General features: G+C 42.4%; 1 protein-coding gene across 2 annotated transcripts in view; it reads right to left on the reverse strand.

Moving 5' to 3' along the window:
* IL17RD (interleukin 17 receptor D) overlaps positions 1-26,983 on the reverse strand; it is a 58,660-nt gene extending 31,677 nt beyond the window's left edge. Inside the window, exon 1 of one of the 2 annotated variants that reach the window (XM_053377871.1) lies at positions 26,696-26,983. In XM_053377871.1, the coding sequence (XP_053233846.1) occupies positions 26,696-26,836 (141 nt within the window). In that variant the 5' untranslated portion in view covers positions 26,837-26,983. The remainder of the gene's footprint in view (positions 1-26,695) is intronic. The other variant, XM_053377870.1, reaches the window with a different exon arrangement.
* Between the last annotated feature and the right edge of the window lie 294 nt (positions 26,984-27,277).

Here is a 27,277-nt window from a genome sequence, read left to right on the forward strand (position 1 = left end):
CAAAAATCCTGAGGATCCATGTGGATCCATGCTTTGTAACCACGTTTTTGCACCACTGTGGCCCGAGCCAATAGTGGGTGCGTGCTTTTTTTGGTGCAAGTTGTACCCATGGACATGCTATGTGATCTGACGGTGAATTTGGGGTGACCCAGTGCAAAAATCCTGAGGATCCATGTGGATCCGTGCTTTGTAACCACGTTTTAAGTGGGGAGGGAAGGAAAAGCACTCAAGGGACAAGGAGCACGCATGGGGTGTGGGGAGAAGGATGCTGCTAATAATGCAGAAGAGGGGTATAAGGGGAGAAGGCTCCTCTCCTCTCCCACTTTGCTCCTTTAAAGCAAGCAGGCTTAGCGAGCTGAAAAACTTTGCTGCTATTTAGCGAGCTGAGTGGGGAGGAGAGAGGGACAGAGAGCCTGCTTGCTTTAAAGGAACCAGCCGGACAGGAGCCGCTTACACTCGTGTAAGCGGCTCCTCTCCCGCTTTGCTCCTTTAAAGAAGCAGGCTCTCTGTCCCTCTCTCCTCCCCACTCAGCGGCTCTTCTCCCGCTTTGCTGTTTCAAAGCAAGCCACGGAGGAGGGAAGGAAGGGGAACCATGGATCCTCTGCTCATGACTGCAGCAGATCCTCCCCCCCGCCAGCCGTAGGCATTCGCTCCATAACACGCACAGACATTTCCCCTTACTTTCTAGGAGGAAAAAAGTGAGTGTTATGGTGCAAAAAATACGGTATATTAACAAGGTGAGAATGTAGTGCTTGAGCTCTGAAGTGATAGTATGGGGTGCACCACTTCCAACTGCAAGCTGGGGGTGATGGTGGCTTATTTTAATGCCCCCTGCAAGTAGAAAGCTGGCATAGACATCAGAGAGCAGGTTCACAATCTACTACTACTTTCCAAGTGAAGAGGGGGCATTCAAAAATGACATCTCAAAATGCAAGTAATGGAAAAGAGGTGCACATTTGCACAGTATAATTAACTCAAGAATTAAGCAACAAAGGAATTTGGTTTTTTTGCAAATGAAAATCGTGTGTAAATTGTAGATTCTGTAAGAATGGAACACCTGGATCATGAAAAGAATACCTCCTTTGACACCGCATTCTACTTCAGTCTTCTTCCAAATAGCTCAGGCAGTTTATTGAATCCCAAGTTTTTTTTGTCCCGCTCATTAAAAGTCTCCTTTTCTGCGAATGGCATGGAAACTTTGAATTCAATCCAGACTATATGGGTTTTCTGCCATTTTATCCTCACAACAATCACTTCATGGATCCAATGAAGCAGACCCAAGTTCATGAAAGCTTATGCCATAATAAATGATTTTAAGTCTTAAAGAAACCACAGGGCTGACCCCCCCCCCCGTGAGGCAGAGTAGACTGAGAAGTGGTTGACACAAGGTTGCTTCATAGCTGTGTACTCAAACAGCATCTTAATAAGCAGAGAGACCACCTTGCCGACAAAGGTCCATATAGTTAAAGCTATGGTCTTCCCAGTAGTGATGTATGGAAGTGAGAGATGGACCATAAAGAAGGCTGATCGCCGAAGAATGGATGCTTTTGAATTATGGTGTTGGAGGAGACTCTTAAAGAGTTCCATGGACTGCAAGAAGATCAAACCTATCCATTCAGAAGGAAATCAGCCCTGAGTGCTCACTGGAAGGACAGATCGTGAAGCTAAGGCTCCAATACTTGGGCCACCTCATGAGAAGAGAAGACTCCCTGGAAAAGACCCTGATGTTGGGAAAGATTGAGGGCACAAGAAGAAGGGGACGACAGAGGACGGGATGGTTGGATAGTGTTCTCAAAACTACAAACATGAGTCTGACCAAACTGCAGGAGGCAGTGGAAGACAGGAGTGCCTGGTGTGCTCTGGTCCATGGAGTCACGAAGAGTCAGACACGACTAAACAACTAAACAACAACAACAACACTCAAACAGCACCCAGTACTACAGTACACTAACTCATGAGAGCTCACAATTACTACTCAGTACAGCATCCTTCGCCAACCTGGTAGCCTCTGCACGCTTTAGAGTTTGAAAAGAGCCACCGTCAGCCCCAGGCAGCACAGGTTGGGCAAGGCTGCAAAACAGACAATACATCTCACCTCTTCCTCTTACCCATACTGTGTCAAAAACCGGCTATTTCAGTTTCTTCTGAATTTAATAAAAAAATAGGGATAAATATTATAGGTGTTAGGGCATTACCCTTGAACAATTTGTCCTTTTCTGCTAATACACTATGTTGTCTGTTATATCTATTAGTTTCTTCCTTTGGAATGGAAAAAAACCCTTTGTTCTCATGTTAACACAGTTAATGTTTTGACTTCCTGAAAGCACAATACAACCTTCCAGGGAGTAATCTTCCTGGCGACCTGATCTAGTCACTAGATACTTCCTTTTCTTTCACAATGCCAGACGCTACACATTTTGAGTCCTTCCAAATTCTCTTGGAGATTACAGGGATTTCTCCCGCCTGCCCCCTCCTCTCCAGTCACAAGAACTCAGAGCAATGAGCTTAATAGTTAAGGCAGGTAAATAAGGAGCATTTATTTATCTATGTAAAATAATTTATATTGGCTTTCATAGAAGTCACAATGTAGTTCAATAAAACTTTCAGAATAGAATAAATGCAACAGTCAGGATAAACTCCACACACTGGTATTAATCACCAACAAAGGTCCAGGAGAAAAAGTAAACTTTTAAGCAAGTTCCAAGAACCAAGAGCAGTAGGGATTTACCTTATCTCATATATCTAATAGGGGAGCTTTTAGAAGTAACAGGACAGAAAATCCTCCTGGCTGTCACAAGTTGGACTCAAGCAGAAGAGCCTCACTGGAAGATCTGAGTGAGCAGGTAGATAGATGATAAAACGTGTTAATAACCAGTGTGGTTGGCCATCTAGACCTCCAGCATTAATAGTGGATCAAGCCATACCTCACACTATGCACCTTTTCCTTTGGGTGGTGACAACCCCATTAAAACCACTTAATTCCAAGAGACAGGAGCCACCCACCCACTGACAAGGAAACTGTCTTATCAAGATTTTGCCTCTGCTTACTGGACAGCACCCAGTCAACTATTAAGGACTTGCAGAGCCACACTTGATTTAGATGTAAGAGGGGAATAAAGTTGGGCTCCAAACCTCTTGATCGGCGTAGGCAACCTAAGTCCCGGAAGCCAGATGCAGTCCAATCGCCTTCTCAATCCAGCCAGCGGACAGTCCAGGAATCAGCGTGTTTCTACATGACTAGAATGTGCTTTTATTTAAAATGAATCTCTGGGTTATTTATAGGGCATAGGAATTCGTTCATTCTCCCCCCCCCCCAACAAAAATATATAGTCCGGCCCACTACATGGTCTGAGGGATGGTGGACAGGCCCACGGCTGAAAAAGATTGCTGACCCCTGCTCTTGATGACTGCCCCTGACAGTTTTGTACCTATGTTGAACACCACTGGAGACAAGATAGAGCCTTGCAGCATCCTACAGCATAACTGCCAGGGAGCTGAAGTATTTACTCTCTAGACCTGGCCCTGCAGGTAAGAGCAGAACCACTGCAAAACACTGTGTCCAACTTTCAACCCATTCCATTGCGAGACTAAAGGCAGGTGGCACGTCAGCAGCAGCCCCAAACATTTTCTTTGTCCCAACACCAAATGTATGTCATCAAAGCCCAACCCCCATGAGCAAGGGGTATTTCAGCAAGGGAAATAGAAAATTTGAGTATCATTGCAACACCCTGCCCTTCAGTCACCTGCTTTTTATTTTAAGGGCCTTCTCCTTTGTCAGCATGGTTATAAGGAGGAGATCAGAAGCATTTGCTTTCATTTTCAGGTAACTGGCCATGGTTAGTGATCCTGGGTTGTTTTTAATACACTGTTGTTAACACTAACCACAGTTCCTGGGGCTTGATCCTAACAGCAAGCAGCTGCTAGTTGAAAAAGGAGATGCGTATTCTCTTTATAACTGCACCAAAAGGAGGAAAGAGGAAGACTCCTATACACAGAACTATTGTTAAGTGCTAACAGAGCAGCTGAATTAGGCAACAGAAATGTTTTCAAATAATTTGGCAGGATCATTAGGCAAAATTGTGACTGAGAAGATTAAGTTTATAACTGAATGCCAAATAATTCTTTTCTCTAAACACATTGCATCTTTTGTCTTTTAGTCCCCTTCCTTCCAACTTCCAACTTTTTTTAAAAAAAGTATAAGCATAGTCAAGCCCATTGATCTTATTTCAGTAGGGGAATGCTTCACCCATTAAACTCAACAAACTTAAAAATGATAAACTCTGGCTGGATTGTGCCTTACGTATGTAATGCACGTACAATGTCTGGCAATGAAATAATTACACAAGTTATACGTATCCACATGGGCTGTGAGTACATGTTCCTCAAGCAACAGCCTACCATGACACATAGCAAGGCTTTTTTCAGTTCCAGTTCCAGCACCTCTCAGGTGGGTGCCTTTGCCATTCTAAGAGAAAGAGGGAGGCGTTCATGGTGAGTTCCGGAACCTCTTTTTCTAGAAAAATAGCACTGCTACATAGCATACCACTTTGGAAATGGAGAGCACTTTCAAAAGCAGTCCATGAGACGACTGCTGCTCAAACTTACAAATCCTAGAGGTCAAGCCTTGGATCTGCCCAAAGTAGCTTTTTGGATCCCAACCTATATATTTTAGGTAACAGGAAAATATTTGTTTTGCTTCTTTTCAGTGGCCTCTTCCTGTGCAAATGGTACTGTTTTCCAAGGAGATAAACTAGACTTCCTCAACCTTGGCCCTCCAGATGTTTTTGGCCGAAAACTCCCATGATCCCTAGCTAGCAGGACCAGTGGTCAGGGATGATGGGAACTGTAGTCTCAAAACATCTGGAGGGCCGAGGTTGAAGAAGCCTGAGATAAATTGATGCACTGCACTAAGAAAAAAGTCCATTTTCAGTTTAAATGCAGTGTTTTAGACTTCTAAAAACGTACACAAAAGGAGGTGGAAAGTTCATGCAACTGAATCTAGATCTGCTCATTGTGTGTAAACATTTCTAATTTTTGAGCATACCTGTTGGTGTAAGTCGTCAGAGCCACTCTTTATTGAGCTATGCATAGAAAAAGGTATATTGTAAAGGTTTTTGGAATCCTTACCCAGGCAGACTGCATCAGAATAAAAGAGCAGCAATTACTCCTACTGTGCTTCAGCTAGTTAGCAGGTTTGGTTTCCAAAAAAGAACAGAAGAAGGCTAAAACCCTGCTGATACAAAGAGACAGGTGTGGCCCATTTAGATTCCTCTGTGATTTAAGACCAAACAGAGCATATAGTGATATATTGGGTCTCTAACAGGAAAGAAATATGGGAAAGGACCAAATATGAACTATGAAAAGTCTCATTTTTGTAGAGAAATAGATGTGTGTGTATTTTTAAGAGATCCCTGGTAAAAGTTATGTTTTACAGTCATATTGCTAAAATATGGGACAGGGCTGTTCCTGTGATAACTGGATGATATACTCTATCAAAGCAACAAGGCAAAGTGTGTTTCCAATCCTATTGTTCCACCTTTTATGGAAACCTAGGGACAGTTAATGCACTTCTTGAATGGTATTGTTGCTTGCCCTAATAACAATTCAGTATGCCCCATGCACATGGCTGCTGTATTTGAAACACAGCCAGAACTGCTTAGTGAAGTGGTAAACATGCTACTAAAGCAATTGAAGAACTGACCTAGCAGTTGTGTGACAGCATGAATGAGTCTCCAACATGCTGTAGCAAGCAGGGCTTGAATTCCTCGATAAATGCATGTTGAGGAATTCAATATTTATTTTATTTAATCTGCACTGTAAAATAAGCAAAACAAAGTTTTTTAAAAACTGCACTTTCAGTATTTAAGGTTTTTTAAACCTCCTTGTTGCTTATTGCTGAGCCTCTTGTGCTAGATTAAATACAAACATCTTTGTAGCAGGGTAACTGGGGAAGCAAAGGCTCATAATTAGCCAGTCATTAACAGCCCTATCTTAATCACACTGTTGGCAGGTTCTGCCTCACAGTGGCTTATCTAAGGACAGCATGATTTTAAAAAGCACAAGGTACCACCTGCAACAGAAGGTTAAGCCCAAGGGTCACCAAAGCAGTGCCCATGTAGCAAATTCTACTGTAGCCAATAAACAGCTTAATGCAAGCCCAGCTGCAGCACAGAGGGTAATTTCAGGGGGACACAGCTACAGAGGGATCGCTCTCCGGTTAAAAAAATGCTCCTCACCAGTCCACACTTAAAGCTTGCTTGAAGCCTAATTTCAGCAGGCAGGGGTGGGGGAAACAAGACCCTGGGGGAAAAACAAAAGCCTAACTGACTGCATGGGGGAAGCCGGTGTGTGTGCATGTATTTGTGGTTGCCATGCATGTTGTGGTGTCTGTGTGTGTGTGTTCATGATAGCTTATCCAGTTTGCAAGAGTGCCCATGGACTCGAAAAGAGTGGCAATAGCTTAGCCTACACAGCATGTGCCCTCTGAAGTCTTCCATTAAGCTTGGAAATTAGCAGAGCTCCGCTTGCCAAAATGACAACACTATACTTGTTTTTTCATGCCTTTTGCAAGTAGAGACATTCTGAACAGGCTTGGACTGCCACATTTTTATTGTTATGCAAGTCGCTTGCTAGGAGGCGTCCAAGCTGATATGTCACTTTCAACAAAAGCGAGCAAAGTGATGGTAGAAGTCTTCTGAGCGTATATCCAAGCTAACATGCATACCATAAAAGCTGTACTGTCTTGATAGCAGGAGCATAGTTTGTGGGGGGGAGTGGGGGGAGAGCAGGAAAAAAAACAGGACTTGCATGATTGAAATCAGAAATGAAATGAGAGGCTCTTTTCTAGTAAATAGTAAACAAGGTTTACTATTTTGCACCAGTGGTAATTTAGATGTAAGGTGTAGAAACATCTCCATTGTTCCAAGCAAGTTGTTAACAATGCAACCTATGCAAGTCTACTCAGAAGAAAGGCTCATCAACCTCAGTGTAGTTACTCCCAAGTAAGAGTGTAAAGGAATGCAGCTCAAAACATTTTTCTCCTAGCAGTCTTTGCACAGAAATGATAAATAATTTCAATATTGACAATTCCGCTTACTATCCACTTAGGTATAAACATAGGTTAGAGGAGCACAGGAAGTGTGGCACGCAGCCTCCTCTCTAAAACCTTAGCAAGCACCTGGAGATGGGCCAACAGATGGTTTCAATAGATTCCTCAGGAATGGGAGAAAATGAAGTATGCACATTTCAGGAGCGGGGGGGGGGGGGCGCTGAATGCAAATTCCATCATTAGTTTTCTTAATACTTATACCATACTAAGAAGTTGGAAGAGATTTCAGGGGAAGGAATGCAAAGGATCAAAAAGAAACACACACTGCAACTGTGTGCTTTGTGTCTTCAAATTTACATATATATTTTTCATTCCTGTCCCACCGCTGCAGAAATATCCCCACTGGCTAGAAACAAAAGTCTCCTTTTCATGCAAGGAAAACTGGGAAGTACAGAAATATCTGAAGGTGAAAAGACAAACTTCCAGTCAATTCCCTCTGTATTCCTAACTCACTCGTTCCCCGGGATATAAGAACAAAGGAAATTATTCCAAGATCACAAGATTCTGCAGTGGAAATGTTAACCTGGACATCTGAACTTATCATTTAAGAGGAAAGAGGAAGTACTGAAATTTTAAAAGATCCAATTTAAGCAAGGCTGTGTTGAGCATCACCATTTGAGATGCAACAGACAGTCATGCCCAATACAAATGCACTCAATGTACTCCACTGATGTATTGAAATCCTTTGTGTGTGTGTGTGTGTGTGTGTGTGTGTGTGCGCGTGTGTGCGCGCGCGCACTGTATCTAACTCTGAATGTACCACAGAGTGGACAGTTGTCACAGTTAGCTACGTAGATGCAAAAAACCCTTCCCTATATTCAATAACATAAGCTAGGAATAATCTGCCTAGCCAAGACTTGGTTGAAACACAAGTTTTAAAACACCAAACTTCCATTCAGACCTTTCCCAACTGATCTTCCTATCTTCCTTTTCCTTTCAGTGATGACCGCTTGTGTGCCTAACCTATTGGACTGTAAATCTGACAACAGAGCTTGTGTCAAATTTATGTACCCCATCAAGACATTAGGAAGTTGCCTTCTACCACATCAGGATACTTGTTCACCAAGCCTATTTCTGCTTACTCTGACTAGCAATGGCTATCCAGAGTTTTAGGCAGAGGTCTTTCCCACCACCAGTTACTTACTCTTTTTAACCTGAAATCTTCTGCGTGTAGAGCATGTGCTCTCTAACTCTACTGCAGCACTTCCACCCACCCACTCCCTGCCCACATCTGGATGAGAAAAAGAATAGAAAATGAATTTCATAGTTCTAACAAAGAAGCTTCAGTAATTCACTTATCTGTATGATAAGGAGTTAAACTGGGAGTCAGCAAGTTAAAGCAACTGTAGTTTGCTATGCACACACAGATGAAAACTTGTTTTTCTCCAAGCATTTCTAAGTTATGTCGTTTTTTTTCTGCTGTATGATTGTAGCTGCCTCTAAATTGTATATGATGAAGGTTTGGTATTATTGTTTTATGTTATTTTAACAGGCTCATTATATATCACCCTGGTATCCAAAAGGATGAGAGCCAGACTAAAAATACAAAACTTGTAAGATTGTCTTCTACCACCCAAATTTGGGACTGTCTGGCCAAATGCTATGTGCCACATCAGAGTCTCTTTTCCAATCCCCACTACCACTTGAAAATAAGTGGCATGTCCATTCACAGAATGCCCATCCCAGGAAAGCTCACCAATTGTGTCAATATTTAGGTACCCATTGGGGACATTTTAATTAGGCTTTATTTGCTCCAGTATACTTTTATGCTGAACTGCTTTGCTGCCTTTTTTCAGTTCTGCTTGTCAAATTTGTGTGTTTACTTTTTAATTGTGCACAACACTCTGACGGGCAGCCTGAACATACTGAATGAAATGCATCTCGTATATATTGGCTTATGTAAGACAATAATGCATCGTAAACTAGGGAACAGCTCTCTTTCTTCTGAAGCAACTATGGCAGTTAAAACCTATAGGGGAAATCCCTATCAGTAGATGCCAAACTAGGAAACCAGGCATGATGAAATCAGACATTCTGATTGTGGTACTTAAGTTTGCTTTCCTTTGGCTTTGGGACAAGGAAGGTATGGAATTAAGAGTGGCAAAATAGCACTGGGAGGGTTAAAACTACCCTCCACCCAGTGCCTCTGCCTCAGTCTGAATCAGCCTCCACCCTGTTGCCTTCAACATCAATTTTCAAAGTGTCCTTGTTCAAAGTACCACCCAGTCACAAAAGGAAGTATCAATTAGCAGGTTTGGGAGAACCTCAGGTTCTGCAGGAGAGCAAAAAGCTGGCTGCACCATGTGACGGCACGACAGTACTTTTTCCCTTGGCGCCGTTGGGCCCGCCCTCACTTAAATATAGTGCACCCACCTCACAGAACACCAATTCCACGAATTCCTACAAACTACCCCAGATTATCTTGTGAGGGACTTGTGTGAGTGAAAGCTTAACAATTTGGAGTCTCAGGCAGGATTTGATCAAATAAACAAAGATTTTATTAAGCAAATGAAGTTTATGACACAAAGTGAGTAAAACATAAGATACCTCAGATTATAATGTTATTTCACTTCAGTTCTTTCTCAGTTGTTGTACAGCTGTTGCTGCCTAATACTTTGGTTCTTAAACAAGGTGGTACTTCCTGTCAGTTGCACACCCCTTAGACCAGTCGTCAGGGATGATGGGAATTGTAGTCCCAAAACATCTGGAGGGTCGAGTTTGCCTATGCCTGCCTTAGACAACCCTACTCCTGAGGTACTCCAAGTAACAAACCCAAGGGATCACCACACCCCTCTGAACTAGTTTGGGAATCTTCTCTTTTTTGTAGAAGAATCTCTCCCCTCCTGACTGGAATGAGACCTTAGTAGATTATATTCTCACATCTACTTCTCCTGGCTCAGCCTCAGCCTCCCAGTTAATTCCTGGCCTATTACTCTTACAAGACACCACACACCGTCCTTCACACTAAGCTCAGAGACTCCTTTCTCTAGCTTGTGATATATTCCTCAGAGTGGCTATTTCTACCCAGAACCAACTCTCTCTCCTGTCATTCCCTCTCTCCCAACCTCTCTCCCAACCAAAAAAAACTCCCTCTCAAAATCCTCTCCTTTTCAACTCCCCCTCTTGGACCCCGTTCGTTAACCGTTTGCTGGCAGGGGAAAAGAAAACACTTGGTGACCCAACCTGCCCAGCAAAACAAACTTTTCCATCACACACCACTGAACAGGAAAGCCCCACATGGCAGCATTTTGAATATTTTAAAACAAAACAAATCTATCCTCATAGTATCTTTTTCCCCCCCCACTTCTGGGCAGTCATATCAACATCCAAAAGAGTTCTTGCCCCATGACAATAGGTCTGACAATACGTCTGTAGGGCAGGGAAGGTCCAAATCCCACTGTCCTCTCAAAACCGTAATGTCAGGTCAAACAACAGAATCAACTATTTTTGTAATTCCCAATTACTGGCCAAGATCAAGAAGGCAAAACATTTTCTGTATTCATCTCAGTTAAGGCCAGCTCATTTGGACACAAAAGCACATGTGTCCATTCCAAGTGGGGCACAGGCTCTCCAAGATCTCAGAAAGACACTTTTCCTGGCCCTACTACTCAAGATTGCTTTAACTGGAGATGCCACAGAATGGCCCCAGGACCTTTTGCCTGCAAAGGCTAAGGCACCTTATTAAACCGGACTTGTGTTTCTAAGTTCTGCATTGTGACTGCATTTAGTTTCCACGCAAATGGCTGTTATTCACACAGATTTTGCACTTGGCATCCAGGGCAAGATGGAGGGAGTGAGGGGTGGAAGCAGTCTGCAGTTAAAACAGCATGCCAAGTACACAGCAATGGCTACACAGGAGCAACTCCTCAAGCTTCTCCATTGAGGAAGTAGCTGATTACAAAAGCAGCCCATAGCTTTGGCTATGGTTCACAAGCTTATCTTCTTGCTAACCTCCTGGGAATGCCCAATTGTTTATCTGGAAATACATACTATTCTCTCTGCCAATGGGGGGAAAACATATTTCTAGCGCTCAGTACTGCAGACAGAACACACATAATATGTACAGAAATATTCGCTTCTGTTAAAAGCACAGAGGGGGGAAGAAAACACCCTAATGTTGTTTGAAAAGTGATAACATGCATTTAATCAACTAAAATGCCTTCATTACACACTATTCAGTGACTTTGCTGAAATTAGACACTTTTGCCCTAGACCATAAAAGATTGTAGTGATTTGAAATGGAAATATTTCCTGTCCACTCACTGCCAGGTTTGTTCCCAAAGTGATATAACAGATGACATCCAGTACAATAAATTCTTTTATTAACCATACATTTGAGACTGCTTTAGGGATTTAGAGTGTTCAGTTTCATGCTGAAAAAATGTAATGTTATCCATAGACTGTCAATGTGTGCAACAAAAACAGAGGCACAGGTTTCTCTACTTTGATCAATGGAGAAAGAGAATAAGAGAGATGTCTTAAACAGACCCACAACTTGAATTCAAAAAATTAAATTCAAAAGCCCTTGATATTATTTGAGCCATTTGGCAATAATAAAAGTTCCATGTAACTAGATTAGAACAAATTTGGGCAGAAGGTGGGTTTCAGTCTAGCAACGAAGAACTACAGCAGAAAATTTAAGAGCATCAAGACGGTTTTCTTTTTAAAACAAATCAAAGTTGTAATTCTTGTCAATTACCCTCCTGGTTTCCTTTTACCAGAAATACATTGTCATACTCACTAAAATTAGGAATTTTGCAAATAATTAATTTATATATAATTACGATCTGTACATAAAACCTCCTGTTAATACAGTGGTACCTCGATTTACTAATTTAATCTGTTCCGGAAGTCTGTTCTTCAACCGAAACAGTTCTTAAACCAAGGCGCACTTTCCCTAATGAGGCCTCCCGCTGGCGGTGCCCTACCACCATTCGGCTTCCGTTCTTAGACCGAGGTAAAGTTTGCAAACCAGGACACAACTTCCAGTTTCGCAGAGTTTGTAAACCGAATACTGTGTAAACGGGGCTGTTCTTAAACCAAGGTACCACTATAATTCTAACTATAAAAAAACTTTCATCCAGAGCTTGCTATTTGCAAGTAGCAAATGAAAATAAAGAAATGAGAGAGCTAGGAAAATTGGAAGCCATGGCCATAGAATTTACAGGCTGAAGTGCTTCCAACTATGTTAACTGGTGCTATGCCATTAACACGAGGTTACAAGCTTCACCCGTACTGATGGGACAGCATGTACCAGAATGTGACATGAACAGGACTAACTTCCAAATGCTCCAGTGGTACAAGGCAGAGCCTCAATTTTCTGGCACTGGTCTTAAGTAAATCACTGCAGATTTTAGCCTTATTTTGACAGGGGAAAGAAGGTGAGGGTTTAGCACGCACTAGATTTGCTGTTCTTCAGGATTTCAACTTCCTCCTCCATTTCTCTAAAAGTAAAAACTTTTGATGGACACCACAGGTGCAGCAACTCTAGTGCACAAAACACTAAGGCCAGGTTTGCACATCATGCGAAGCTGAACCATGGCTTATAGCACAAACATGCAAACACTGCATCCCCACAGAGAGACTGCGGCTACTGCACTCCTCCCATAAGTCTTCCTGTTGCTGTGCTGCCATGAGTTAAGCTACGGCCTGGCCTAGTGTGTCACTTGAACATGGTTTCTGTTGCTCCAGACAAACCATGAATTGCAAACAACATTTGTGAGTAGTGGAATGAGAATTTTCCTTTCATTCTTCAGGTTGCAGGTCCAAATCCAGAATAAGAAATTTTTAATCTCTTTGTCATTCAGTCTTCTGTAGTGACACATGAAAAGCTCCTCTGTGGCAAGGAGGACGAAGGGTGCTAAAAGGTGGCCCAATCTCTAATGTTAACCCATCCCGCCGGTTACTGATATAAGGAACAAACAGCCAGGGGTCATGTCACAGAAGGATTCCTCTAGCAATGCAGTAAGGGTCAAATGTTTCATAAGGCAATGCAGAACCAAGACAATATGGGACACTCTTGCTGGTCCCACTCACTCCATCATTCCATCTGGATTTGGGCCTGAAAGACCAAGGGAAGTTGCGGGGGCATGTAAGGTAAGCTGTAAACAAGCACAATTTATGACACTGCACAACATCAATGCTCATCACAGGGCAAGTCAGCAATGGCCTCAGTATTATTTTCCTATTTTCCTGTTTTGTAGAACTTGAACAACAAGAGACAGCCTTAACTCTGATTTTAAACCAGCAGATTTTTAAAGAACTGAATAGAAACACTAACCTATCACAAAAATACGTTGCATACAGCAAAATTCTGAAAGGAAAAGGAAAACAAGGAACACACACATGTCCAATATCACAAAGGTGGAATGAACATAGTTATTCATACCTATTAAAACTGTTGGATAATACAGGGGTTTTAGCCTTTCATTCAGTTTGCGGCTTTGATTCTTGCATTTACTGCTAACAGCCATAAAGAGAAAGTTCTGTCTTTGCAGCTCATTCTTTAGCAAACTGAATGTTCCATTTAAAAACTCTGCATGACATTTCACAGCTAGTGGTCCTTACTCAAAAAGTCAATGGCATGATTAGTGAATTAATCTTAGAAATGCAACTATTTGGAGATACCTAAGCTGTACCCTCTGGTATTATCCTGAACTTATGAATAAAAGATAGGAAGGTTTTTGTTTCTGCTGTTGTTCTGCAACACCACACATTAAGAGCTTGTCACCTGTTAAGAGACAGAGTTTACTGACACTTTAACCTCTTTTTTGTGATTTACACTTTATTTTGGTCAGGAGTTGGAGTATAAGTGTAATGACGGCTAAGTAATTACAGAACATTAACTCCTCAGGCATCAACCCAGGATCATATTAATGGAGAGAAATGTGTGACAAAGTTTCTTTACACACACATACTATAATTGAATGTATTATTGCACTACTAACTGACAAGGTTTATGTTGTACTTTTGCAACTCTGTACTATAGGTCTAAAAATTGCTATGATTTCCTTGGTTGTGACAAATGCACCAGTGCATTTTGGGGCTGCAAAACAAAAACAAAAGAGTGTTGGTATTTTGGAATGCCCCTAACTCCACATCAATAGCATACCAGACACAAGAGTATTTGTTACAGGATACTGTGTTGATGGAGATGCTACATTTGAGATGAGATGCAAAGCAAAGATTCTTACTTGCCATTAGTAAAGGTTCTTTGGATGTTTCTGCAACTTTAGCAGACCTTGCTGAAATTTCACTTGCAAAATGAACCTGGAGTCTAATGAAATTCCCACTGGACTGGTGAGGCATCCTTTATTTCCAATTAAAATAATTCATGTACCGCTAGAGTGCATTATTTGCAACACATTGTGCATTTAGTAAGTGGCTGAAAGTTTTCCTGACTGCAAAAAATAACATGCATTCTAACCAACAAACATTTGGATTTCATGGCAGGAAGAACCACCGACAGACCTGTAGTATCTTAAAGACTAACAGATTTTTTATGACAAAGTTTGTGGACTAGAGCTTATAGAGCTTATGCCACAATAAATCTGCCAGTCTTTGAAGCTGCCACAGTCTTCTTCGTTGTTTTTGCTGCTGCAGACTAACTTAGCTACCTGTCTGAAAATGCTAGGAAGATGGGACCACAGGAATTGTATCATGAGAAATGATATTGAAGAAAGCTATGCTAGATGACATAGTAAACATCAGTTAAACTTAGGTGGCATGCAAACACACCTGCATAAACGGCTTGAGCACTGTAGTCTAAATGCAGCATCTACATCCCCCGTCACATACCATGAAGCATCACACTACCCCTTCTCTAATAACCCCTTCTCCCATATACACAAGCAGCACTATTTTAAAATTTCACCTCTACAATTAGGCAGCATTCAGGTGGACATGAGCAGTGGCCAAGCTATTCCAATCCAGATACGGCCTTGGCTGTCACATTAGACAAAGCTGTACTCCTAGATGCAGAGGTCACTTGGACTTCTAATGACAAAGATGCATACCTGCTCTTTCAGAGAAATGAGAATGGGAACCACCTGCCCACAAACAGAGCCTCTGTCTCAGCCTTCAAACTCAGTTTGCTGGGTGCTCATCCAGTCCACCACTGCATTCAGACTCTGGTCCAGGGCTTGAACAGCTATTATGGAGTTATGGAGTAGAGGTGTATGTCACTGGCACACTGGTGACACCATGCTCCAAATTTCCCAATGATCATTTCCAATGGCTTTTTGCAGATGTTAAAATTTTTTTTGGTGTGTGTGTGTGTGTATGCTACTTCCCACCTACCCCAATCTTCTCAGACCAGCTTCTTCCATGCTTAATATGGCACAGGGTCTATTATTATTTTCTAGCATTTATATCCTACCTTTCTTCAATAATGGAACACTATAATGTCATGTTTGGGCAGACAAGAGACAGGGAACTTGCTTGCAAAGTTGGCCCCTGCTGAAAGCAGCCTTGAAATCTCCACCCATCAATCACTGTTGATCAGCAGGGGCCCAAAGCATAGGACAGAGCTCTCTGCAAGCTCAGTGTGTTGCTTTGAAGTCTCAACTATCATCGCCTGATGTCACTGTGATGTTAGGTAATTGACAGGTGAGTTGCCTCACCCACCTGTGAGGTTTGGCCTGTGAGATATAGGGTAGATTCCTCACCCTGGTCTACACTGACTGGCAGTAGCTCTTCAGAGTTTCTAGCAGGCGTAATGACATCAAGGTTCAAGTCCACTGAACCCGCAGGGGCCACATGTTGTGTGTGGACAAAAGTGGCTGTACCCTCTCACATTCTTTCGTGCACTTTCTCACATGTATACAAGCACATACAAGCTCACAGCTCCACTCCTCAACTGATCCACACAGATCAGCAAAGGAGGAGGTTTAATCCCCTTTTTACATCAAATGATTGCTTGGATTACTGGGAAGGGGACAATTTGCCATCTCCATTAGGGCGCAGAACTCTACCTACTTCAATGCTGTGTCTATGTTTTTCTTTTTGCAGGTAACAAAATTGGTGGGAAGCTTAGGGTCCAGAACAGGCCCTAAAGTGGGGAATACTCACCCTCTTTTAGAGTATTTCCAGAATGTGCTCAGGCTTAAACTCTTACAACCCTGTAGCAGGAGGGATTTCCATATTTGGAAGACATCCATCATTGAGCACCACTCTTTATGCAAATTCCTGGCTGAACCAGAAACCCAGATGGTATCATTAAGTAGATGCCCTCGGTGGATTTCAAAGAGCATAACTGGGCACACAAGGAAAAACACACTTTACTACTATACACAGAAGGTATCAACCCTTATTTCAGTCTTGCTTAAGACCAATTATAGCTTGGACATTCATAGGTGAATCACTATGTTGACTATTTTATCATTTTAAGGTGATTCAAGCGTCTTAACATGGGGGGGGGCTTTTTTAAAAAACTGTCTACTACATAAATTATCAAACCAGTATAGTTTAGTAATCCTTTGGGATTAAAGTATTAGAAATTTGGGAGTTTAACAGTAAGATCCAGCATTTCAGAAGAGTACTATTAATTAGAACTCACAGCATGAGTGGAGCACATTTTAGAAGGAATTCTTATGAGGATCACCTTGAAAGCGTTTGATGCTGAAGAAACACCATAACTTTTTTTCTTCACACAAAAGCAGCCATCAGCAGAGCACAACCAGATGTTACCTTCTCTTAGTTTCTGTAAACCTCCATGACCTCCTTCAAATTAAAAAAAGGCAATAGCATTTTTTTAAACCCGCAGGAGCTATCATTAGTGAAGCATTGTAAGGATTTTCATTAATTCATAGCCAGCCAGCCAGGAATTTTCCCACAGCTACATACAAAAAAGTCAGGGAAGTCACTGAGTGCTTGGCTGGATCTGAATATGGTCAGGAGCAAGATCAGAAATATCTAGTCCCTCCCACTGGAGACAGAGAAGGGTTAGAAATTAAAGCCTAAGACTGCCTGCTAAGATAATATGCTCTACCAAGTTTTGCTCCACCACTGAGTCCATTCATGGCAAACTACTCAATGTACTTTTCATACTATTTAGAAGAGGCAAGAGAGTGTTCAATGCTTAAAATATATCTTTAAAATGAGAACAAAACCATGCAAAGATAATTAAATACCATTTTGTGCCTCAAACCCTTCTTACTGGAGATGAGTACTTGTTAGTGCTTTTAATGGCAAAGTATTTTATAATGGGTGTGTATGTGCAGAGGAGACTAAATTAATTGTGACACAAATTGCAAGTTTTTTAAAGCCTTTCAGTAAAATTTATAATTTTAAAAGAGAACCTACAGTTCATAGCTTTTTTTATTACTAGAAACAGAAGGAAGGTGCAGAAGAGCAAAGTTAATTCAGAAAAATTAAATCTAAACAGATTACTGGGCAAGTATTTGTTTTAACTGGAAACATTTTACAATCCTATAAACACAGAATTAACTTAATCTGTGCCTTTTACTGTTTGATGCTGGCTCCTCCTTGTAATCAAGGTGCAGAGATGCTTGGGCATATTCACCTACAAGGAAAAGTAATAAGAAAGACTGAAACTGTACTTTTCACTATTAACTCTTGTAGGCAGAATGTTGGGCAGAGTAAAAGAGATATTAGTGAAAAATACAACCAACTGCAGCCTACAAGTGCAATTTAAAGGCCTAAACGCCTTTTAAAAAAAGGAATCTGGGCAGGAAATGCCTGTCTCCAGTACTACAGGAGGAAAACCTGGATAATACATTTAGGGGTTTAAGCAAGTCGCAGTCTATGCTTTCCACTGCTTCAGGCATTATAAGTTCCTGTGTGCATCAACAGCATACAGCTATACATGTGAAGCCTCCTGCCCAGTTATTTGTGCTTGATGTGCACATGTCAAGGGGGGGTCTGACCTACAAAGAGTGAAAATCAGGGATAGGGCTACTCAGCTCAACCCCTGCTCCTTGCTCCCATATTGTTATGTAAAGGGAACAAATAATGCCTGCATTGGGCTAATAATGTGTTGTAGAAGTGGCTTCCATAGCTCTGTCACACTTGCGCATCAGACGCATGCCAATGGGTTGTGCAGAAATACCACTACATATATAAACCTGGATTCCCTGTCAGTTTTTATATAGGGAGATGAATAGCCTTCCCATTGGCGGTGCAAAAACTGCTGCAAATATTTGCCTATATTATTGTTCTGCTATCCATCTCTCATCATCAGAGTGGCCAGACAGTCCAAAAGGTCTTCGTTGGATGCTCTCCTCACTGCTCTTGGATGCCCTGCTCACTGCTCTGATCCTAAGTTGATGGCTAAGTGGTTTTCATGCTGTCTGAGCTATTCATATGCTATTCTCATTACTGTCTGCTCTATTCATATGCTGCAGAAGGGAAGGGCCTAGGGAAAAGGTTAGGCAAAGAGACCTGGACCAAGCAGAAGCCTGAAGCAGGAGAAAGCACAAATAATGACAAAGTGCCTAGGAAGATAGGATTGGAAAATGGGGACAACATTGGTCCAGCTTTGAGGGCTGGCATGATGAAGAGCACTTTGAACCCTTGAACTGTGCAATAAAAATGGTAAATATAAATAGGTGGTGATTTTTACAAATCCCAATGACATGCAGGGCAATTTACAGTACATCTGAATGTTAAAATATCCTTGCACATAATTATTTTCCAGCTCCTGGCCCTTACTATCTACTCAAAATCCATATAATACTTCTCTATACTTGCCCTTACCCCATTCAACAACTGATGCTAGAGTTTGTGGTAGCCTAGAAAACAGCCTAAAACTATTCTACCACTGCTTTGGCTACCATCCCACAATCCAGCTTCCTGTCCTTAGCCTGGACAGGAAGTAAATAACAGTTGTGGCAGTAGTAATGACAATACTTAACATTGGCATATCGCTTCCATGTATCTGAAAGTACATTTATCTGTTTGTAATCCTTACAACAACCCTATAAAGGAAGTCAGTATTATTTCCCATATTACTGATACTAGGACTGAGAATGATAGAGGCAGGCTCATTACAAACTTACACTTTGTAAGTTCATGGCTGACACCAGATGTGAAACAATCCCTTATCCTTCACACCACGCTAGGCAAAAAGCTTGCAACATCCTAGTCAACGATTTACTAAACTGTAGGGGCGGGGGGAATCCACCCCAAACCTAGAAGGGACAAGATTTTATTTATTGCATTTAGATCCCCCTCTTTTCTCTTGAGCTAAGGAGCTCAAGGTAGCATACCTCTATCTCCCACACCTAATTTAATCCCCCAACCACATTGTGAGGTAGGCTAGGCTGAGAATCAGGGACTTACTAGTTGCTGGAACCCATGGGAGGGGAGAGTGCTCTTGTGTTCATGCTCTGCTTGCTTGTTTCTCACAGGCATTTGATTGGCCACTGTGAGAACTGGGTGCTGGACTGGGTGGCTATTGGCTATTTGCCTCCCACAGGCTATTCTTATGCTCTTATGACTGGCCCAAGGTCACCCAGTGAGCTTCATGGCTGAGCGGGGATTTGAACTGTGGTCTCCGAGGTCCTAGTCCAACACTTCACCACACTGGCTCCCTCAAGGGAAAAGGACAACAATAGTAATAACAAGACATGTCAAGCTCATCGTCTTATTTTTAAATAATAGGATATTTTAAGTGCTCGTATTTTGCACAGTGCAGCAAAGTATGCTTTATAGAATCGATGTCTCGGGCACACAAGTAAAATCTGTCATAGTAGGGAACTCCTCTCAACCTGCCATCCAACACTGCAGAAGGAAAAACATTTAGTCTGGCTTTGGTGCATAACCTTCGATAATTTGGTGCTGTCAGGTTTCTAATGTAAGGTGTTAACTTAAAGACATGAGAGTGGGCATTTAGTAGATCAAGGAAGAAATCAGCTGAACCACATTGAATTCACAATAGTGCATTCATGCCAGGTAGTCACTAAACATAACTCTTTAAGTAAAATGATCTTATGGTTAGTTTAAGGAGCTTCAAGACTAGGATCCTAATATCAGGTAAACACAATCAATTTTACCTTTGATCATTGTTTAACCAAGCCAATTGGAGGTATATATTTGGGTGTGCCTTTTCTATCACTCTATAGCTGCACTCCCATCAGAAGTCATAATTACAATATTCACAATGAAGTTTGGATGTTAAAAGATCGTTGCACACAAAAAACTAGAAGACATATCTGGGCTTGCAAATTCTTAATTTATTTTATTGAAAAACTTATATCCCTTTTACCCCTGAAGAAATTCAAAATTGCTTACAGGAACATACAAACAATAAAACCAAATTAAATAGAAAATAGCATCATTAAAAAAAACCAAGAGCAAAAGCAAGAGGAAGAACAAGACAGCTCAACAACTACTTTGCCTCTGTCTTCATGAAAAAGGAAAGCAGTGTCCAACTGGAAGATAACAGAATAAACAATGCCAGGAGGGATACCAAAGACAGAAAAAGAGGTAGTAAGGGAACACCTGGCTACTTTAAATGAATTCAGATCTCCAGGGCTTGATGAGCTGCATCCAAGGGTACTAAAGGATTTTGCGGATATAATCTCAGAGCCTCTTTCTATAATCTTTGAGAATTCCTGGAAAACAGGTGAGGTCCCTGTGGATTGGAGGCAGGCAAATGTTGCCCCTATCTTCAAAGGCATCTGAAGGCAGCCCTGTTTACGGAAGCTTTTAATGTTTGACAGACTATTGTATTTTAATATTTTGTTGGAAGCCACCCAGAGTGGCTGGGGAAACCCAGCCAGATGGGCGGGGTATAAATAAATTGTTATTGTTATTGTTATTCAAAAAAGACCCAGGTGACTACCAACTGGTCACCTTGACATTGATACAAGGAAAGGTCTTAGAACACATAAGAAAACACTTAGAAAAAGATGCTGTGATTACTAACACTTCATGGATGAGACCAATAGCGGATGCAACAATCAAGAAGGCAATCTCTGCACCTGCCATAGAGGGGCAGATGGGGTACATCAACCAGGGAAGGTGAGCCATCTAGGAGAAGGAAAACTCTGATCCTAAACCTCCACTGGCTTGCAGGATATCTTCAGGAGAAGAAAAAGCTAAGAAGTAAACCCTACACAAATCTGGAGTAGAATCCCTAAGATGATTGGATGGCACCTTATTGAGGGAATTTTGTATGCCTACCCTGGTAAAGAGACTGAGAGGAGATATAATAGTCATCTTCAAATAGCAAAAGGGTTGTCACGTGGAAGATGGAGGAAGCTTGGTTTCTCCTGCTGTGGAGGCTAGGATCCGAACCAATTGATTCAACGTACAAGAAAGGAAATTCCGACTAAACATCAGTAGGAACTTTCTGGCAGTGAGAGCTGTTTAACAGCGGAACAGACTCCCTTGGGAGGTTATGGACTCTCCTTCATTGGAAGTGGTGTTACTATTACATTTTGAAGTTTAATTTGTCTGCCCCCAAATCATGAACGAAGCACAAGACATTAGCAACAACAAAACAGTACCGTTATTAACTAGGACCACTTTTTGTGGGATACCAAGTTACTGAACTTATCCTTCCTTCCCAGCAGATGGTTGGCGCTGCCGCAGCTGGTGTTCCTGATGCAGTGTTCTACAATTTGCTTACAGTAAAGAAGAAATATATGTGCATCCATGGGTGCTATAATCCCAGCTGCAGTAAACATTAAACCATGTGATAGTAGAAATCTGTTTGCATGGCTTAAACCCCTAATTAGATGGCTTTAGATCCATTTCAGTCCGGGTTCCGTCCGGGTTTTGGGACCGAGACGGCTCTGGTTGCCCTAACAGATGATCTCCGTAGGCAACTGGATCGAGGCGGGTCGATTCTCTTAGATTTGTCAGCAGCCTTCGACATGGTCAATCATGATCTTCTAGACCACCGCCTCGCCGACGTGGGGATACAGGGCATAGCCCGTAAATGGCTGTGCTCTTTTATCTCTGGTCGGCGCTAGGGAACCAATATGCTGATGACACTCAGCTCTATCTGCTGATGGATGGCCATACCAACTTGGCCCCGGACACACTGACCAGATGCTTGGAAGCTGTGGCTGGATGGTTTCGTGGGAGCCGATTGAAACTAAATCCTTCAAAGACAGAGGTCCTCTGGCTGGGTCAGGATGGTATGGGGATGAGGGACCAACTCCCTTCTCTTGTGGGGGCCCAATTAGTGCCATTGCCTTCCGTTAAGAGTTTGGGTGTAATCCTTGACGCCTCCCTTTCCATGGAGGCGCAGGTTACAGCAACAGCCAAGGCGACATTTTTCCACCTTCGCCGCATCAAGCAGTTGGTCCCTTACCTTTCCCGCCCCAACCTGGCCACAGTGATCCATGTAACGGTCACCTCCAGGCTTGACTACTGTAATTCACTCTATGCGGGGCTGCCCTTGAAGCTGTCCCAGAAACTCCAGCGGGTGCAGAATGCTGCAGCGGGCCTCCTCATGGGGTCTCTGCCATGGGAGCATATTCACCCAGTTCTTTTCCAGCTGCACTGGCTTCCGGTGGAGTACAGGGACAGATTTAAGGTGTTGGTTTTGACCTTTAAAGCCCTTCACGGCCTAGGACCCTCATACCTACGGGACCACCTCTCCTGGTATGCCCCACAGAGGACCTTAAGGTCCATAAATAGCAACACCCTAGAGATCCAGGGCCCTAAGAAAGTTAGATTAGCCTCAACCAGAGCCAGGGCCTTTTCAACACTGGCTCCAGCCTGGTGGAACACTCTGTCTCATGAGACCAGGGCCCTGTGGGATCTGATTTCTTTCTGCAGGGCCTGTAAGACAGAGTTGTTCTGCCTGGCCTTTGGCTTAGAATCAATTTGATTCCCTCCCCCTCTTTCTTTTTTCCTTTCTCCTCCTGTGAAGAGGCTGCATCTTAATGTTTTAATGTTGTTTTTAAGTTGTATTTTAATCAACTTGTTTTTATTATTGGTTGTTAGCCACCCTGAGCCCAGTCTTGGCTGGGGAGGGTGGGGTATAAATAAAACTTATTATTAATTATTATTATTAATAATAGTAATAATAATTAGTTAATAGCATTAGTGAATATTATAATTATTAGGAGCTCTCAAGATTTCACAAAAGACATTTTTACCTAGAACCTAAAAAATTTGAGTGTTTTTTCCAGAGAGAGGATACACTAAAAAGTGATACAACTGATAAAATAATACACAACACTTATTTTATTCTTCCAACTACAACATAATTGGTTGTATCCAATGCTGCCATTCCATTGTGCAACAGACTTACCCTTGGATATTCTCCCTTCTGTTTTCTGCAGCTCCCTCGCACGTGCTCAAAATATGCGCCAGAGAATAGAGGGCCCCTCTGGAGCAGTTTTTGAGGTGCATGTGGAGAGGAGAGGAAGGGGAAGCCCACTGCGTGAGCAGAACACAGCACTGGATACAACTCACTAGTACAGTATTAGTTTAAAGGTCTTCATGCCTATTACCCTTTGTGCTTGACATAAATCAGCCCAAAAAGTACATTATTTTTAGTTTTCAAATCCAGAAGAATTATTTTAGTCAATCACGAGTGATGTTTTACTCTTTAGTCATATTTATTATATCATAGTAAAATGTCCCAGTCATTGGCAAGCACTCCTTTTACGATTTATTTATTTGAATGTTTATGATCTGCACTTCTATTTTTAAAAAAAATCAAGGCAGCTTACAACATTTAAAAAAAAATCAACCACTAAATATCTATAAAACATAATGAAAGAAATAGACAGATAGACAGATAGATACTGGTTTGTTAAGAATAAGAATTTGTATTTTAAGAACAAAAATGGGCAAGTTTACATCATGGCTCAGTCCTAACCTATCATCTTTTAGACTAAGCTGCTGGAAACAGCAGCTAATCTTTATTAAAAGGTCTTCATAATTTCCCCCCCACAGCTTTAATTAGCCAATAGCTATAATACAACATGCTTACTTAGAAGCAAGTCTCACCAAATTCAAGGAGGGGGCTTGTTATTTCTTAAATATGCATAGACACACTTTCTAAAATCCCACTGACCTCAGTTATTCACCACCACACCAAAAAATGTTGTTGTCTCACTCTCCCCCCCCCCATAAGATATTCTGCCCTTAGTTATTATAGTAAGTTATGCACAACATTAAATTTTATAACTAGAAATTTGAAAAACATGCTTATTATGATGATGTCAAAATAATGGTGCTCTCACACTCTGAATGCTACTTGCTATTCCATAATTAGCCTACAAATATTTATACTCTTATTAAATTTTACCATCTGTGACGTTTCCCAGAGCACTCTGTGGAACTTAACTTCTGAATAAACAAACTTAAGGTTGAATTACAAGTTACCAACAGATAATTGACTAAAGAAATATCAAAATCCTCAACCAGAGAACATTTGTGCAAGTCAATGAGCCTATTTTTGTTTTCTCTTCTTAAGAAGGCAGAAAAAAAATTCTACCCATCTTTCATTTCTACGATAACTCATTATAAATAAGCTACACTAAGAATATCTGTCTGAATGGGATGCAATTACTTCAGGGCTTGTGCCTTTTCAATCAGTCAGTGTCCCTGCAGTGTTTAGAGTGGCAGAGGGGAAGTGGCCTGTGGTTAAACAGAGGAAATACCAAGGAATTTTAATAGAGCAAATAGTCTTTTTACTTCCTACAGGGTAGCACTTCAAAGGCAGCCTTGCCCCAGAGCAGACAATGTGTTACAGGGGCCATCAGTCATTTAATAGTATGTCAAGTCTATTCAAAACTTACATACAGCCCAAGATACACAAACAGGACAATGGGTCTTATCCTGCAGCTAATGCTTGGGAAAAGCTCTCTGTGTGTAGTCCCTAAAACTTTTCCCCCCAGAATAAAAACTGCAGGATCCTGGTCTGTATACATTTTACATTATCTGAGACAAATGTATTCCAATAAGTGATTGGCATACAGATTAAAGATCCCAGTGCTTAAAAGCAAATTACAATCTTAAGTTTGTTCTAACAGCACAAAACGTGTCAGGTTTTCCCCCACACCATATCATAAATCTACAAAAGGCTGCATTAAAAAAAATAAGGTTTAAATGAATAATGTTTTTTTCTTGCCTCAGTTTTATCAGAAAATTCACTTCCTGTCAGATCACTGAATATCCATTACAAACAAACCAAAATCAGTCAAGCATTATGGCCTTTAAAAAGCTAGTGCTGTTGACCTACAGAACCAGATGTATGTGCAGCTTTAAAATATGCAAATCAAATATCACTTTTGTTATGTGAAACACTAAACCGAAGCAGCAGCTGAATGCATTTTCCTACAGGACCTATCAGTTAACAAAATCCAAGATGCAAATAATATACCCATTGGAGAGTTAAGTTCTTTGCAAACGTTTGGCTCCTTTTGTACTCCCCCCCCCTTTTAAAGTATTTTTTGTGGACACTTGCCCTTTCCTGTAAGCACACATACAACTACTCGCTACAAATTCTACCAGTTTTTGGTTTTTGTTGTGGTTGCTGTTAACTTTTCCCCTCACTCAATGTTATGATCTGAATCCAAGGAAATCTCTGTGACAGTCTAACAAAAAGGGGGAGGCAATGAAAGTCACTCATGCCCTTCGACAAGCGTTCATCTGGAATCTTTAATAAGGCTGAAAATGGAATGGGGGAGAGAGAAAAATCCCCCCAAAGCGTTGCAGAAGTCCTTTTTTCTTTCCATAAATAAAACAACAAATCACACTCAGGAAACCCATGGGGGTGGGGGTGGAAGGGAGAGAAAACTTCGCAACTTAGCAAAAGCTGCTAACAGGGACAAAAGGTAAAGCCCTAAAACACTCTTTTATCACCTTACAAGCACACCCATTCCCCCGCTTCCCCTTCGGTCTAATGACTAGGCCTGTAGCCAAACCAGCCTCCGAACATTAAAATAACAAAGCCCAAGCGATCGCCTTTTATCCCTTCTCTCCCAGGGCAGGTCTAGTTAAGGAGGGGGGAGGAAGACGGAGGGGATAAAAGACCTGTTGAGTGACTTCCCACTTGTTGGCTTCTCCCCTCGGCCGCCCTCCCTCCTCCTCCTCCCTCCTTCCCCGAGTTCCTTTGGTGAGAAAATCCAGCCAACCTCCGCCACCACCGAGCCATCCCCGAAAGTTGCAGAAATGCCAGCGCTTCAAAGCAACGGCCGCATAAGAAGAGGGGGCGAGAGAGAGAAGTGTGATTGTGTGTGTGTGTAAGAGAGAGAGAGAGAGAGAGAGAGGGAGAAAGTACTCAGTGGCAGAAAGAGAGAGGGTTGGAGCTGCTGCCCCCGTTGCAGAAATGTCTCCCGCTGCCCTTTGCTGCGAGGTTGCACTGCACGCTGCTGCCCGTGCAACAGCCCAGACGCGCCACCTGCAAGCTCGTCGGCACGCGGAGCTCCAGGGCTTCTTCCCTCGCCCACCCCGCCAGGCACCCGCTTCCTGACAGACCTCTAGGCACCTCTCCCCCCAAGTTCTGCTAACTCGTGCAAGAAGGGAGAGGAAGCAAAGGGAGCTCCCGGGGAAAAGCCTGCTCAAGTCACCTCACCGCCGACGCGTAAAAAAAAAGCCAAACACAAAAGAGTCTTTCTTTCTTCCTTTCGTTTGTTCTTTCTTTCTCTCTCTTACCTTCCAGCCACAAGCATCTCCCGCTGGCCCCTTCCTGCCCCCGCTGCCGCTGGTCCCTCCCGCGGACACGGCCAGCCTCGGGCCGTCGAAGCAGGCAGTGAGGGAGAAGAAGAAGGAGCAGAACTTCAGCCAAGGTGCCATCGTCTGCCTTGCAGCTGCAGCAGCGCCCGGAGCCCCGAATGAGTTGCTCCACAGGCAACTTCAGGTTGGAGAAGGCAAAGGAGCGGAGGGGAGGGAAAGGGGAATGGCGCGCATGCGCGCAGCAAGGCACCGAGACATATGTCTATACAGTTAGCGTTCTCTCTCTCTCTTTTCTCCTTTGCCCCCACCCCTACCTTGCCAAGGATACGATGGGGGGAAGGGGGAGGGGCTGGACAACCACTACCATGTGTCTAGGTGCAGAGGTCAATTGTCCGCCCCTTTCTCTCTCTCTCTGTGTTTCCCCCACCCCGGCCTTCTAGGGCTTTATTATTTAATTTGCAACATCTGAGATGCAGTAAAATGAAGTGAGACCGTTTCTTTCCTTCCTCTGCCCTTGCATCAAAGGGAGAAGGGGAAGCTGTTCAAGAAGAAAAGAAAAGA

The sequence above is a fragment of the Podarcis raffonei genome, chromosome 2 (assembly GCF_027172205.1).
Source record: "Podarcis raffonei isolate rPodRaf1 chromosome 2, rPodRaf1.pri, whole genome shotgun sequence".
Lineage (NCBI taxonomy): Eukaryota > Metazoa > Chordata > Lepidosauria > Squamata > Lacertidae > Podarcis > Podarcis raffonei.